General features: G+C 42.3%; 1 protein-coding gene across 4 annotated transcripts in view; it reads right to left on the minus strand.

The window, feature by feature from the left end:
- Positions 1-1751: 1751 nt before the first annotated feature.
- MAP7 (microtubule associated protein 7) overlaps positions 1752-16736 on the minus strand; it is a 104421-nt gene continuing 89436 nt past the window's right edge. For 2 of the 4 annotated variants that reach the window (XM_060272709.2, XM_060272711.2), the window contains exons 10-18: positions 13205-13482; positions 11790-11973; positions 10651-10843; positions 8997-9092; positions 8007-8057; positions 7851-7893; positions 6594-6723; positions 3470-3671; positions 1752-2569 (exon numbers count right to left, since the gene is read on the minus strand). In XM_060272709.2, coding sequence (XP_060128692.2) covers positions 2489-2569; positions 3470-3671; positions 6594-6723; positions 7851-7893; positions 8007-8057; positions 8997-9092; positions 10651-10843; positions 11790-11973; positions 13205-13482 — 1258 coding nt within the window. In that variant the 3' untranslated portion in view covers positions 1752-2488. Of the gene's footprint in view, positions 2570-3438; positions 3672-6593; positions 6724-7850; positions 7894-8006; positions 8058-8996; positions 9093-10650; positions 10844-11789; positions 11974-13204; positions 13483-16736 lie in introns of all 4 variants that reach the window. The other 2 variants (XM_060272710.2, XM_088667264.1) reach the window with 1 other exon arrangement.

Genomic DNA, 16736 nt, shown 5'->3' on the forward strand with positions numbered 1-16736 from the left:
TGGCTAGTAGCCATTTTTAGCCTTGCCCCCCAATCATTTGTCTAACCCCCTTTTAAAACCATCAAAGCTGGTGGGCATTGTGACATTGTTCGACTACTGTTGTGTTTATGTTATTTCATGTGACTAGTAGCCCAACTAAAGGTAAAGGTAAAGGGGCCCCTGACCATTAGGTCCAGTCGTGACCGACTCTGGGGTTGCGCGCTCATCTCGCATTATTGGCCGAGGGAGCCGGCGTATAGCTTTCAGGTCATGTGGCCAGCATGACAAAGCCGCTTCTGGCAAACCAGAGCAACTACATGGCTACAATTCAACACCTGAGCACCCTGGTTTTCTCTCTTTATTTAAAAAGTGCAAATGCCCCGATACATCAATAGCTTCTTAACTTGCACGTATAAAGGCTTCCACAGCTAACACAGAGCTCTCCTGCCTATAAGGGATTCCCCTGTTATCTCCATTGACATGAATGGGAAAGCCTGTCTGTTCAGGAGTTCCACAGTGGCACACAGGAGTCAGGATGACACTGGTAGCTATTTTCTCTTAGCCTTCTGCTGAAAAATAAAAAGGGTTTAAAAACCATGTATAGCCCTCTAGACAGGAAACATGAACACTACAGTTTTGTATTAAACTAGAGCAAAAAGTACATCATCTCCAACTCGAACACAAAAGAGCTAAGATGAAATTTCCTCTATTCAGATCCCCAAATAGACACATTATATTTGTTCAACAGCAACCAGTGCACCAACAAGTAAATATTAAAAGTGCACATGTTTTATATGAAGTTTACTTGATACTTATATCCTATATAGAAGCAAAAACTACATATTTTGGGCATTTAAAAAAATAGCTATGTACAGGGAGCATACAGAACAACATAAAACTATTTTGGTTTTGCTATACCATAATTACAAAAAAGTCCAAACTGGCTGTTGTTCCTCTCCTCCAATTCACTCTAGCCCACAAAGCAGCATCGTCTCACATAATTCCCAACACAGTTTTCATACCGTAATTTTCTTTGACACAGCATGCACCCAATAAATTACATGAATTCAAGTGTGCTGCAAATCACTTCTCTTTATGACAACATCCCCTTGGAGACTGATTTCCTGCTACACACTAACTGCCCAATCACACACTAACACCAAGCACTCCTTTTGACTTGAACTAGCACATCATCCAGCACTTTAAAGTGCAACGTATCACTTTAGCGATATCCACTTATAGCAAGTTTGATATAAAAGAAAAGACCAAACTGAAAGACAGGCAAAGTTTTTACAGGTCTGGGCATAGCAGTGGGAGGTGCAAAATCAGAGGGGGGGATGTCAGGGGCAGCACATGGAATCACAGGATAGGAGAGCTTCCTGTTGAACATACAACTTTCACCCGAATAGCCTACAGCACTTGTACGCTGAAACAATCCTAACCAGGGTTGCTCAGTCTAAGTCAATCAGGTTACAGGCAGCCCAAGTCCTGCTGTCCCAGCCAGAACCTCAACAGAAAGGACTAGAGCCTTCCAAATTATGTTCTTGTTGACCACACAGAGGTCTGCATTTCTAAAACACCATGAGAAAAAGATCTGGTCTGGGTGTGTAGGAGTCTCTTGCATCAATCACATCATCAGCTAGAGAGAGCTCTCCACTCCCCATTACTATCCAAGTATGGGGCTGAATGATCCACATCATGCCAGAAGATTTTGCTTTTATCCCCTGCATTCCCTTACAGAAGGGAAACTAGGAAAAATCAAGTTTACAATGTAGTTTTTAAGCACATTTTCTATGATTTATTTTGTACAGAACAAAATTAATAAATACATTATCTAGGATAACAACAGGTTTTCCATTTCATCCATGAAAAAATAATGCTTTCGATTTTTCACATTTTAAAACCTGCTATGTTATTTTATTTGTTTTAGAAGAAAATGCAAGAAGACGGTAGTGATGCCTAAATATACAGAATGTCCATGTAGGAGTTACATTTACAAGAACCTGATACAGAAGCCTCTATGTTGCCCCCATAATTAAGAGTTCTCTGCAATAATATTTAAACCAAAAGGCTTAAATAAAAAAACACCCCAGCAGCCCTACTTGTAGAGCAGTGAGGCATTTACTTTTCAAGTATTCAATCCGTAAAATGTAAAAGATACTTTGCTGATTTTACATACCTTTTAAAACCAGATACCCATCTTCAAAAACAACAGAAAACAAGTCCATTACCCCAATCAGCCCGTTATTGTTAGAATCCAGTGAAGCTTTTGTCTTCAAGAATGCAGAAAATATCTGTTATGCTATAACAGGAACTTGCTGGATATAAGCAATTTATGCACATGAAACATGATTTTTCCTAGTGGTGAGATCTATTTGATAGAAAGGTAATCCAAGTCTATTCCCAATAAATTCTTCTGCTGGTTTTACTATGGCTTTTTTAAAAAACCCAAAAACAGTGTCCAAGAAATCTTTAGAAAACTCGAGAGTGCAAAAACTACCACACTCCTTCATAGCATGGAAGGAACTCCACTGGCTGCAGAGACTTTTATGCCACCTTTGGTAATTTGTAAGCAGAGGTCAGACAACTTCTAGAAGAAAAGCCAATAAAGAGCAAATTAGCAGAGAGAGAAAGATCTTTATAGGGAACAAACAGCAAAAAAGAGTACTTTTATTAATAATAAAAAAACACGCTGGCTACTTCTGTGGGCAGAAGGAGAGAGAAGAGGTGATTTTCACCGATTCTCCCTTCTACCCACCCTGTGCCACCTGCAAATATGTTTGATATTGTTGAGGGACTTTCTGGAACAGTGTGGGAGAGATCAGGGTGGGAGGCTGAAGGGGGAAATCAGTGGGTCATTAGCAGAGCCTCCATTGGGTCAGAGTTCCTTCAATTAATGGAGGGAGTCCTCCCATTCATGGAAGAGAAGCTCAAGTTCCAAGTCATAGACAGAAAATGTTAACCGAGGACTTAGTTGCTTTGTGTGGTGACCGGATGCAAAAGAGAATAGAATTGCTTACAGGTGCTTCTTGTCATGAAGGGGTAAAAAGAGCTGCACTGGTTGACGTTCCTATTCCTGTACCTCTGCTAAAGTTATAAGAACCCTGCCCTTTGCATCTTGTCATCTTGCCTCACCCTTATATCAAAACAGCCGGTTTCTTAAAGATCACACATTTGGGTGGAGAAAGGATGAGGTATATGCTCTTCCTATTTGCGGTGAATAATTCATTCAAATCCTAGATTGGCCCAGTGAATCGAACCAGCAGGTTCCTAGTTATTTCTATCTTTCCAACTGGGCTGCAACATGACAAACGTTTTTAATGCAGAGGTTATACAATTTGTTCCATGTCCTGAACTTGCACTTAATAAAAAATTGAATCCAGACACTTGCTAGAAACATCTTGGATGCCACACTTCATGCCCGTTAGAAAATCAACAAGAGATTTTAAACAAACCTACCTGCTGTTTGATGTGTTTGAACGTTATCTACCTGAGGCAATGGCCCTAGGGTCCCCTTCTCTTCAAAGGCCAAAATGGGAGTCAAAGAAATGTCAGGGCTATTTTTATCATCATTGTTCATAGCATCCAGCCTGGATGGTTTCGTTCCCATGGGTAAGCTGATGACCTCCTCAAAATTATCATTCTGCATAGACACTCCATTTTCATTTGGATGTTTTCCTGGGTTGAGATTACTGAAATATAATGAAAATATCTTATGGATTATAAAACACTTTAAGATTATTTTTCTTCTACATTTGTATGCTACACTACTGCATACAGTGTGCGAAGTTTAGCACTTGCACCGTTTTTGTTGTAGTAAATAATTGATTTCTACCACTGATAATAATTAGGTCACAAAAGGTTAAGTGCTTTTCAGCTGCGTTGATTTCCATTAAAGAGGTAAGACAAATGTTTTCATTTGATGTCTGTTTCTCCTCTAAGAAAAAGCAGCAGTGCTACACATTGGTCAGGGCCTTTCCCACAAGTTGAAGATCAATGTCCTATTTTTGATAGAATCCTCCCTCTATCTAGCATGCTAACATCCTGATTCTTATATTTTTTTAATGTATAACCTCACATTGCTTTTATCAATACGAGAATAATTGTGACAGTAGAAATAGTATTATACAGTGGTACCTCAGTTTAAGAACAGCGCTGTTTACGAACTATTTGGTATACGAACTCCGCAAAATCTGAAGTAGTATTACGGTTAGCGAACTTTACCTCGGTCTAAGAACGGAATCCGAACAGTGGAAGGGCACCGGCGGCAGGAGGCCTAATTAGGGAAAGCGCACCTCAATTTAAGAATGGCTTTGGTTTAAGAACAGACTTCCGGAACGGATTAAGTTCGTAAACCGAGGTATCACTGTATAAAGAAGTCAGTACTAACTCGGTGTAACTGACTGCATATCATGCAGTTTCATTTCCAGTCAAACAATCGCATCATATCTATGTAATAATAATAATAGTAGTAGTAGTAGCAGTAATACAGTAATAATAATAATAATAATAATAATAATAATAATAATAATAATAATAATTTATTATTTATACCCCGCCCAACTGGCTCTGTTTCCCCAGCCACTGCAGTAACATTATTCCATTAAATATAATATGAAACAATTGCTACACTGTTAAAACATTGATTTCACTGGAATCAACACAAGCTCCACAGCAGTGACAAGAATATAATAGCTTAAATGGTTAGAGGGTGGTGCTGATAATGCCAAGGTTACAGGTTCGATCCCTGTATGGGACAGCTGCATATTCCTACATTGCAGGAGGTTGGACTAGATGATCCTCAGGGACCCTTCCAACTCTACAATTTTATGAAAACAACTGTTCAAGACTCTTAGATGAATTTACAGTGCTGTCTTTGTTTTTCATGCACTGGCAATATGAAGCATTTGCCTGACACTAGACTAGCGTCTGTTAATGTAAACTCACAGCTCAGTGGAAGAGCACATGGTTTGCAAAAATAGGAGGTTGACACTTCAGTCTTTAATCATTCTGGTTAAAAAGATCTCAGGCAGCCATGCTGGGAAATCATTAGCCATGGGAATAGACAAAAATGGTTTAGATGCATCAAATGATATAGCTCCAGCTGTTGGATTACACTAACTGGGGGATAAGGCTATCAATGGCTAATAGTCACAATGGCTATGTCCTACTTTCATTGTTAGAAGCAGTGGTCAGAAGCATCTTCTGAATACCAGTTTCTGGGAAGTGCGGGTGGGCAGAGTACTTTTGCGCTCACGCTCAGCTCACATGCTTTCCCAGGCATCTGGTTGGCCACTGTGAGAACAGGATGCTGGCCTAGATGGGTCACTGGAGGGGCAGGCTCTTCTTAACATTTATGTACACAGAATTTGTCAGGCACCAATGGTGCAAAGTGAGTAACAATGCAAATACGGTTGGTCATGTCAAAATAGTTGCCAATAACAAATTTTTAGCACTTATAACCCATGAGCGTCAAGAAAGTGTCCTCTGATTTAACAATTCAATATTATTTATGCAAATTGGATGCATCAGGTGTTCTTGTTTTAGTCTCCTAGCAGCCTCCCTGCCTTTCTGCCAATATACACCTCTCTAGAGTTCACACAATTTGCAGATAAAATGTTCAATCTAAAGAGACAGATAACCGATATACACAATGATAAATATTGACAGCCAGGTGGTACTTGCTAATTAATTTGAAGCAGAATTAAACATTGGCGGGTGCAGTTTTCCCTTTAAATACTGAACATATTTCACTTTTAATGAGCTTTGTACAGTGTTAAGGGTTGGAGAAGCTGTTTTTATTTTGCCTTAAGGCACCTTTCCTGCTCTGGCACAATAACCAGGGCTGTTCAGGTTGGCCATCCTTGTTGCTTTGTTGTTCATGGATATGCAGATGATGATTTGGTCATCATAAGGAATGGTAGTTAGTTTGAAATGAAAACTGGAAGCTTCTGATTGCCTCCTCTTGAGCATGAAAGATGAGGAGAGGAGAAGGGGCATACCCAAGCACAAGGTTCTCGGTGGCTTATTCTGAAGAGTGGGAAACAATATTCCTCCAAGCCTATGTGTGAAAAGTGTAACTGTGAGAAGCTAGATAGCTGTGCCTTCTGTCCAGGAAGTGCAAAGAAATATTTGAATACACAAAAGATATTTTTGCTCTGATTCTGGTTACAAAAAAAAAGAACTCAGAGACATACTGACACTCGTGTAAAAGAGCTAGCATTCTTTTCTGTACAATGAAAAGCAGGAATCTAGCAATGTATTTTCTATAGCAACTTCTTTTTCAATAATGGTGTAGTGCAGATAAGAGGAGAAAATTTCTCATTAAAATTTAAAGGGTATGCTCTTAGCTACCAAGCAACAAGCTGTGCTTTTAAGTGGTTTGATAAGAACTACAATATTTAATGTAGGAACATTTCACAGACACTGAATACAGTAGAACGCAGTGTATTTGATTGCTTGGGGGGGGGGGTGTTTGGTTGTGTTGAGCAGGTGATGAAAACTTTCTTGATGCAGACACCCAAAAAGGGAAAATAATCTGATTTAATATGCTTTCATATCAGTAAGAAGAAACATCAGGTATTGCTAGAGACATCTCAGTTCAGGTCTCTCACCTGTCAAGGTTGACTGTGGGCTGATGAGAAATTAGCACGTGGGTGTGGGTGAGCAATTCCCCATTGCGTGGAGATTCTGGCACACACTGAACCTGAGAACCCATCGCAGGGCTTATTGGAGTGCTCACAGCTAGAGAAAGGGGAAAAAGTTTTCCACATCAGTTTTGACAGAAAAGAGTGCATTTACTTCAATCCATGTACATGCTCAGAACAGAAAAAGCAGCAGAGAACAGGGGAGGAACAATTATGAGGAGGGGTGAGAACTCCTCCAGAAACAACTCATGAAGTTCCTCCTACTGACTATGACTATCTATGACAGAATAAACATGAACACAAGGAAGCTAATGTGCCAAACATGCACACAGAAAAATTAGATCTGAATAACCTGCTTGAGATACAAGCCGCTCATCTGGATTACCCTTAGTTGCACCAACAGACTTACTTGGTATAAAGCAGTTTTTCTTGTGTTAATTCCATAGCACATCCTTCTGAAACCCAGTGCCTTCCAGATGTTTTTGACTCCAGGTTCCCATCACCCCTGACCAATGGCTGGTTGGGGCTGATGGGAGTTGGGAGACGAAAACATCTGGAGAGTTCCTGGTTGGGAAAGATTGTCTTAGCGCATCATATGCTCCGGGCTTAAAGCAAAGACAGAAATAGAGGGTTCTGCGTCCAATTAAGCTCTGCAAATGACTTGGTTTCCTCTTGCCGTTAGGAAAACCTCTAATATCCAATTAGTAACAACATCATGGCTTTACAAAACAATCTAGCATGAAAGCTCTCCTTTTGCACCTCTTTTGTTTAGAAATCATAACGGATAATTTATGCCCTTCTTCCAATTTTATATTTTCCGAAATGCAAATAGCAGTAATTTATGGCAGTAGCATAATTACACTTGAAATCAGTGACCGTGCCATGGCCATAGGTCATGTGCAGATGGAAAGACTGATGAAAGAACAGAATATTTTGCCCATACTGATTAAAACTGACTCCCAACTGACTAATTATTTAAAGCTTTGGTTGATTAATCTGGCAATTAAACTAATAAAAGCTTGTATTTCTAATTATATATTTAATTGCACACTGATAATTATGTTTGTAGCAGACTATCATGTGCTTTCACGTGCTTTGATTCATCATTGACTTTTCATTAAATATATTTGGATTGCCAGCTTTTAAGATTCTCTCCTACTCAAGTCATGCTGTGAATAATAATAATTTCAGAACGAAAGTAGATGTGGATCAAAAAAGTAATACCTGTTTCCTTTGCTATCTCCCCATTTTGCTGCTCATTTGATTTCTGTAAAATAAATCATTTTTTAAAAAAAGTTAGAAGCTCCACTTACAGAAAATGTATCTATATATGAAGGTAGCAATGTTTTCTACCAAGAGAGGATGAAGTGAAGTATCTACCTTCTCTGCAGCTTCTGTTCTCCTAGTTCTTTTCATAATTTCCTCAAGACGCTGCAAAGAAAATAAAAATACCCTTTACTGTGGTTAGTCCTTAACTACATGTTGTGAACACATTGTGAACTCTCTCTTTTAATGCTGCCACTTCTTTTTCTTCCTATTGTTGTGGAATTAAGTGCCCTGACACGGATTTCCTGAAAGGGCCTGTTTCTATCTCAAGAACCCAGCAGCAGGATAAGAAGGTACAGGTACAGGTAAAGGTAAAGGACCCCTGGATGAAGTCCAGTTAAAGGTAACTACTGGGTGTGGCGTTCATCTCGCTTCAGGCTCAGGGAGCAGGCGTTTGTCCACAGCTTTCTGGGTCATGTGGCCAGCAGGACTAAACTGCTTCTGGCGCAACACCATGACAGAAGCCAGAGCACACAGAAATGCCGTTTACCTTCCCATCGCAGCGGCACCTATTTATCTACTTGCACTGGTGTGCTTTTGAACTGCTAGGTTGGCAGGAGCTGGGACAGAGCAACGGGAGCTCATCCCGTTGTGTGGATTCAAACCACTGACCTTCCGATCAGCAAGACCAAGATGCTCAGTGGTTTAGACCAGAGCACCACCCGCTCCCTACAGGGGGAGATGACGGCAGTGGGAGGGAGGTGGTGAGCAAGCTGCCTCCTTGCATGCTCCCTCTCCTGGTTCCCTCATCTAATACTCCAGTCCCGCTTGCTTCTCCCTGTGATTTGCAACTCTGATTGTGCAGGGTTCCAAATCAGAGGGATAATTTGTGCACGTGCAGCATGGACACATGGAGGGTGCAGGGCCAGAAAAGCCCCGGAAAAGGTCTGGAGTTTCTTCTGTTAGGAAATCTGGCCCTCAAGCTCAAGCACCGCCCATTCACAAGGCTAAATCTCAAGAAGTTCCAATGGCCACCTGCCCAAATGGGAAGGTTCCAGCCACACACAAGATCCCGTTCCACATGCCCATGTGCCTTCCTGTTACCTTCTTCCTTTCCAAGCGCTCTTGTTCTTCTCTCTGGAAATGCTTTTCACGCTCTAACCGAATCTGCTCTTCTCGTAACCGAGCTTCTTCTTCCTTCTAAATGTCAACACAACAAAGGAAAACATGGATTAACTCATCTATCAACAAACATTTCCTTATCGGCTCATCAGGTTTTTAACTAACCTGATGGTTCACTTCCGTGTTCAGTAGCTATGCAATCCCACAAGCAGGCACCAAGAGGCTGTGTCAGTACAGCAGTGTTTGCATCATAGTTCTTTTCTATTTCCATACTGAAATCAGCTTCTAATAGATTTCATAAGCAGCTTACAAGTGGGCTGGGGGTGGAGGGGAGGGTGCTGCTGCTCGTAAAAGAACCTCACTGGGTGTGCAATCTCATTACTTCTCTGTATTTCAATCACAGTGCTTTCCAAATTAAAATGTGGGATCCTAAATTCAACCCTGTGCTTCTATACAGCCTCCTCCAAAAATTAAAATGCCAATGTTCCTGCTTAAAGGATCATTCGTTTTCCTGGGAGTACATAATTCTTATCTCCATGGTTACTCTTGATGTCTGTATTTATCACCAAGTACCTCCTTTTTTTCTGTACATGGATGATATGTTGGGAGGATACATTGAAAACTTTGTTTAGGGGCCAGACTACACAAGATGTTAAGTGCATCTTTCTACTGAACATGCAGGTTTTAATAAACTGCACCATCTTGTGGGGGCAGTGTCTGATAATTAGTGGAATCAGAGCAGGTGCAAAGGGGGAGCTTAACCCTTTCCTCTCCTGCTGTACCCTGAGAGGAATTCCTCCATCTGAAGGTGCTATTTGCACTGGGAGTTGCAGGGGCAGAGCAGGGCACAGAGTTTTTAGAAAAGGGATTTCTCCTCACATGTTCAAAGCAGAAATGTACTGCATGATATGGATGTGACTCAGTCTGGATTTAACCCTGTATTAGTCCCACTGATTTCAATGGGTCTTCTCTAAATGCTACTAAATCTGGATCCGACCTTATATTTCCAAGTTAAAGATGGAGAACTAGAACAGGGAAAAAGCTAGTTTTGATCTCACTAGAAGCAGACTATTTCAACAAAACTTCTAAAGCAAAAATATGAAACCCAGCATGAACCAGGAGAAACATGTTGCATTCCTAGCAGAGCCTAATTTGAGTGTCTGCTGCCTCCTCCCACATTCCATCTTATGACTGTGACTAACTGGCTTCTAACAACAGCAAACTTTTTTGCCTCCCTCACCCCTCACTTTGTTTACCATCTCATCTGAGAATTCTGGAGAACTCAAAAGCTTCTACACTATTTTGTGACATTTTGGTTGGCCTAATTAAAGTATTGCCCTAAGGTGGCAATGCTTATTTGTCCAAAGTGGCTACATTTGTTTTTTGCAGGAATGCAGGGTGCCTAAGTGTAGACCAGTGTGGTATTGTGGGATGTCAAGTTTGGCCACATGAGGTGGTACGACTTGTGTGTCTAAACCATGAATTCTCTAGGGTGCTAAGGATGTCTTCTCTTCCCTTCATTTCTTAATTTCATCTCGAGAGTTTCCACCAGTTCAGAAAGCCACATAAGCATATTTTAGCTATCTCTGCAATACACCCTGATAAAAATGTGGAAATCCTCTTTAATTTCTAAAACCTGCTTCTGAAGGTGTTCCATTTCCTCTCGTTCTTTCTTTTCTCTTTCTTCTGCCAGGCGGCACAACTGCTCCTCTTCTTCTTGCTTATGTTCTGCCTCTTTCTGCTTCCTCTCTGCTTCCTGTTTCTGAGCCTCCTCCTCTCGGCGAGCTCTTTCTTCCGCTATCCTCTGGGCCAGCTCCTCCTTCTTTTGTCTATGAGCATAAAGAATGAGCCTCAGACAAATGTACAGCAGAGGAGGGGTGGGGAGGGGATAATATTTTTGCTTTTATTATTCCAGTATAGAATTAACGCTGAATTAAAGTGCTTCCAACCACCAAATTCACCAAAAGAAACAAGCGGCAGACAGCAGCAGTTCATAACACAAAAAGTAAAAAGAAGAGTTTTCCTTCTCTGGAAATACAGAGACTCACTCATTCTTTGGGCGGACACCATTAGCCCATTAGTAAGGGCCAAATCATACTTCTCTCTAGCCTGTACCAATTCAGAATGCAGGGGGCAACACAAGCTGGGAGACTATTATGTGAGGGTTTACCAAAGTAAGAACTCCCCTTCCATGCATTATGCAGAGGCAAATTTAGGGGAGCACAACTGGTTCCCCTAAACAGGGTGCACTGGTGGGGGTGTCTTCCTGTTTCCTCCCCAAAGCCTGGTAAGCACTGGGCTTTGGGAAGAGCTGTGACAGCTCTAACAAGGTCCCAGAATCCTCCTGCCTTCTTCCCAAAGCTTAGTTAGCACTTGCACAGCTTAGGGAAGAAGACAGGACCTTGCCCAGAGCCTTGTGCCTCCTTCCCAAACCCAGTGCCTCTCTTACCCGCCTTTGGGAAGTGGCTTTGGACCAGAGGGTATCAAATTTTGGCCTCTGACAGGGCACCATATTACCCTGCATTCTGTTCTTGTTATGACTGGGAAATATCTGGTTTTCAACATCACAATATATATCACCAACTAAACATTGTGATATACCCATATATCACAATGTCTGAAATAAGGTGGAACTATGTAGATGCAAACAGTAGGGCTGGGCAATATCTAGTTTTCAACATTGTGATTTGGGGGGCTATGACTCATGCAAATAAATGTTACGCTGTGCTAAAAGGGCATCCTCTACATCCCTTCTAAATGTTGAGAGATCGTCACCTTTCAGTCTCTTCCCTCTCTCTTCTTTCTTGCTCTTCCCGCTCTCGTTGTTCCCGGGCCAGCCTTCTTTTTTCGCTAAGCAACCTGGTTGCTTCTTCTGGGTCTGTTGTCCCCGCAGAAGGCTTGCTACTGGTAGGAGGTGGTGAAGCAACTGAAGGAGCAGAGGGCAGAACTGGAGCAGCAACTGAAACAGTAAGAAAAGAATATTCAGCAATGCATATTCTGTGTACCTAGACATCCTGGCATCTTGGTGATATGGGGGGGGGGGGAGAGAGGGAGAGAGAGAGAAAGAAGGCAGGAAGGCAGGAAGGCAAGAAAGAAGGAAGGAGGGAAGGAAGAAAGGAAAGAAAGAGAAATTAAATAAAAAGAATCTCTAAGTGGTTTAAGAAAAACAGCATAAAATATTCATTAAAATAGTGGTAAAGGTAAAGGCACCCCTGACCATTAGGTCCAGTTGTGGACGACTCTGGGGTTGCAGTGCTTATCTCGCTTTACTGGCCGAGGGAGCCGGCGTTTGTCTGCAGATAGCTTCCAGGTCATGTGGCCAGCATGACTACACTACTTCTGGTGAACCAGAGCAGCACACAGAAATGCCGTTTACCTTCCTGCATTTTGATGTGCTTTTGAACTGCTAGGTTGGCAGGAGCAGGGACCAAGCAACGGGAGCTCACCCCATCGCAGGGATTTGAACCGCCAACCTTCTGACTTTAAAACAGACTTTTTAAACAGTCTTTAAAAGCAGTACACATAGTCCAATTATCAAACTCTAGATAAATCCACAGCTAAAAAAACACAAATACACATTTTAAATTTACATGACCAGGTAGAGTTGCCTAAACAAAAATGTTTATGCAACTTCTATAACTAGGAGGGAATTTTAAATTGCCAAGGCAGGGTCTGCTAGCTGATGTTGAGAAAAGCTGCCCAGAGTGGCAGTGTAATAATAATAATAATAATAATAATAATAATAATAATAATAATAATAATAAGTGGTGAGAGGGGAGGTGGGGGGGAGAAGCAGCAGCCCCTCCCTGCTTGCTTGCTTGCTCCAGAGGGTGGGTGAATGAATGAATGAGTGAACAAGATGACAGTGGCAACAGCAGTGGTCAGGAGGGGAAGAACATGGCAGCAATGGTAGTGCTAAGGAGGTAGCCTATTATGGTGAGGGTTGCCCTCACCAAGGAGGAGGCCACTGTGGGTTTTCTTGCCTGAGGGCTCTCCAAAATTTGGAGTCTCAACAAAAGTCTCAACAAAGACAATGAATGTGAAGCATTTTGAAATCATTAAACTCAGAGGCCTGCCACAACTCCCTGCATTGGCTTTAGCAAATCAAAATGGCACCCAAATGCTACCTGTTTGGAAGGTGGACCAGAGCAGTTAGGAGCACACTGGAATGCTAATAAGTCAAGTCTTACTTTGTGTGGTCTCTGTTTTACAAGGGAGTGCTTCTTGGTTTGTAACCACTGTGGGGCTGAAGGTTGCTTTCGCATGGTCTGTCTTTTCTTCAGTGGTCTTCTCAGACTCCCGCTGTATTTCTTTTTTCACATTTTCCACTTTGCGGTCATTTTTGGTGGGTCGGATGTTGCCAGGGGAAGGAGGGCGTTGTTGAGCGGAAGAGATTCTGGATGATCCATGTGCTGAAATCACCTTTTTGGGTGTTCCAGGCAAGAAAGGTAAAGACCTAGAGGCATGCCTGTTGGAGCCATAAAGGAACAATGATGGCAACATTAATAGCTGATAACTTATCTTCAAGACTAGCAAGAACAGAACTAAATACAGATAAGTATTTAGCTGTGAGCAGTCATAAAGAATACTGCAACCATGCTGAGAAGCTCTCCCTTTTTTCTTGCCAATGGGTAAAGATTATGCTGGCACCATGGAAACAGGATTGCCTTCACTAGATGTAGAACAATGGGTTATTGCAGCATTTCTCAACTGCTGTTCCGCGGCACACTAGTGTGCCGCGACGTGCGGCGACAAGAAGGGCGATTTGCATTGTCACGTGCCTGGCAGCCGCCAATAACCAACACTGACCCGCCGGAAAGCAATATTTCTCCTCCTCTTTCCCAAAGCTCAGTGCAAACGAGCCTGGCAGCCGCCAATACACAACGCTAACCCACCGGAAAGCAATATTTGGCAAGTGTTTCTTACAGTCATAATTATAATATAGGGCGGCACAGAGTTAAATTTTTTAACTTTTTTAATGGTGGTGTGCCTCGTGATTTATTTCACGGAACAAGTGTGCCGTGGCCCAAAAAAGGTTGAGAAACACTGGGTTATTGTAACTCTGGGAATTTCCATGCAAAAGGTCCTAGGTTCAATCATTGGCATCTCCAGAGAGAGCTGAGTCTGAAACCCTGGAGAGCAGCTGCCAATCAATGGAGACAGTAACGAACGAGATGGACCACTGTGTCCTGCCTCAACAGAGAGTTCTCTAGTATGAGAAACTCCCTGTGGCCCAGAAACAAGCACTTCTGTAAGTAGCTGTACATACCAAACAGGCATTTTTCAAAAAAAAAGCCAGTGTCTCACGGCAAAGCACTTGGAACTAAAGACTACTCTCAAGAGCAATCTGTGATATGGCATGGGCTGTTCAGCGTGGAGGTGGGGAGTTACAAACCCCACTGGACATAACAAAACATGCAACAGCAACATGCAACAAAACAACAACAACAACAACAACAACAACAACAACAACAACTCTGATGTGTGTAAATGAACTCTTTGGATCCTGAGCTGTGTGTGTGTGTGTGTGTGTGTATGTGTGTGTTTATAAATTTATAAAATTATCTGTACGCTGCCATAAAAGAATTACTGTACTGCCATATCATTAAACATCAGGGTGTTTCTTCAAACATTTGTTAGCTGTACAATGGTCCTAGAGTGCAAAACAAGGCGACTTCCGGTCTGGCGCCATTGGAAGCCGGAGGGGAATTTTCGGGCTCCGAGGTTCCCGGCGCCTCAGAGGGGGGGTAGAGCCGCTCGAGCAAAGTGGCCACCCTGAGAACCCCCGAATTTGGCTTTTCGGGGACGTGGGTACCCAGCCGAGCTCCTTTGAGCCCCGTTCGCCGCCCGACAACCCCCTTTTTGGGGGATGACGTGCGCAGGCAGAGTGGGACGGAGCCTTGGGTCTTTTCGCTACCTCTGAGGCGGTAAGCTCCGTGCCGGTGACAACGCGCGCTAGATACCTCCAAAGAAAGAAATTTGGACTTGTAAGTAAAGAAATTTCACAATCTGGAAGGAATTGGGATATGGGAGGGGAATTTAAAAGAAAACGGAGGTCGTTCCCCCCCCTACCGAGATACCATCAAGCAATTGCAGAGCCTGCAGCCATAACACTGGAACAGGACTCTGGACTTTGCTAAAAAGCAATTTGAACCCCTCCCCAGTGGTAGCGGAGCCAAGGGGAGGTGAGTGATTCTTAATTTGGATCTCCACAAATTTTGGATACAAATAAGAACAAACTCTCCGGTAGCGGGGTGACAGGAGCCTGGATGTACCGGCCAGCCAAAGAAGGACTTACTCTCAGGCACAACAGCCTATGCACCATATTGTAATTTGAGAAGACAAAGGACGGCGATAGTCAAAATAAGCAGACATGTTGGGTGAGAAAGAGATGCAAAGTGTGTGGGAAAAAGTGCAAGAGGTGATGCGGGGAGTTAAAGAATATACGAGACTTACAAAGTTATGCATTGAAAACCTATGCCAACCCCTCTCCGCTGACAGCACTGATGCACAGACTGAAACTTTAGAAAACAAAAACTTCAATTTTTCAAGACAAGAAGTCCGAGAGGAGTTACAGACTTCGAACGAAGTGCAGCCGGTGGGAGAGGCTGCACGGGACATGAGTTATAACAATAGAACTGTATCGGATAGAGACTCCCAGGACCTGTGTCTCCCAGTGAGAGAGGGAGAGCAGGTTCCTGGAAAAAATAATCAAGCTGTGCCAAAGACCGAAGTGGAGGCCTGGGTTCAAACCTCCCTAGTGAGAGAGGGGAGGCAAGAACCAGGTGAAGAACAGGTTAATTGGGAGGCTAAGAAAAAGGAACAACTGGACTGGGGATGGCAGAGGGGTTGGTGGAGCGAAGAAGCTGGGCTGAAGTGGGTGAGAGATGGAGTGGGTTGAGAGGAATTGTAAACAAAGGGACGGATTAAATGGTTTGGATTTGGACTGAACACATGAGCTGATTGGGATATCCAGGGGAAAGTCATCCGGTGGAGGAGGGGGGACATTAGGTTTTTAAAATCGTAATTGGAGGGAAAGAATATTTGTTTTGATACGTCAGAATAATTTTAGTGAAATTTTAAGAGGCTAAAGGGTGTAATTAGAGGTTTAAAGAATTGTATATGTTAGAATGCTAAATTGTATAAGTTAGAATATTTTTTTTGGTGAATAATTGGAGAGATTTGAATTTAATTAGAAAATTGCTAAATAGGGGTTATAATTAGGCTCGGGAAGGGAGGAGCGGGGAAGTCAATGTTATGATGATGTGATAAAGAATAGATTGGTATTTTTTTTCTCTTGTTTTTGCTTTTTGCCTGCTTTTTTCTTGTATTTTTGCTTTTTTCTGTCTTTTTTGGACTTCTTTTCTTTTTTGATGATTGGTTATATGGTGATATGGAGATAATGATATGAATGGAAATTTTAAATTGAAAATGACAATAAATATAATTTTAAAAAAACAGAGTGCAAAACAAGGCAGATTAGTAGTTGGCATTTTCTTAGCTACAGGGTAGCTATCATGTGGTGTGAAATGTCTTCCTCTCTGTACTTTCATACAGATGCCAGCTGCTTGTTTAGCAGACTGTGGGAAGTATGTCCACTTCAGTATGTGCACACATTATCGTCCTCTGCCTACATAAGAGACAGAGTGTCCCAGTCTGGTGTGATATCACAGTCTGTTCCAATATTCTCCAGGGTCAAGTGGTTAAAGAAGGCCTTCCTGG

Source organism: Zootoca vivipara, chromosome 3 (assembly GCF_965207765.1).
Source record: "Zootoca vivipara chromosome 3, rZooViv2.hap1.1, whole genome shotgun sequence".
Taxonomy (NCBI): Eukaryota; Metazoa; Chordata; class Lepidosauria; order Squamata; family Lacertidae; genus Zootoca; species Zootoca vivipara.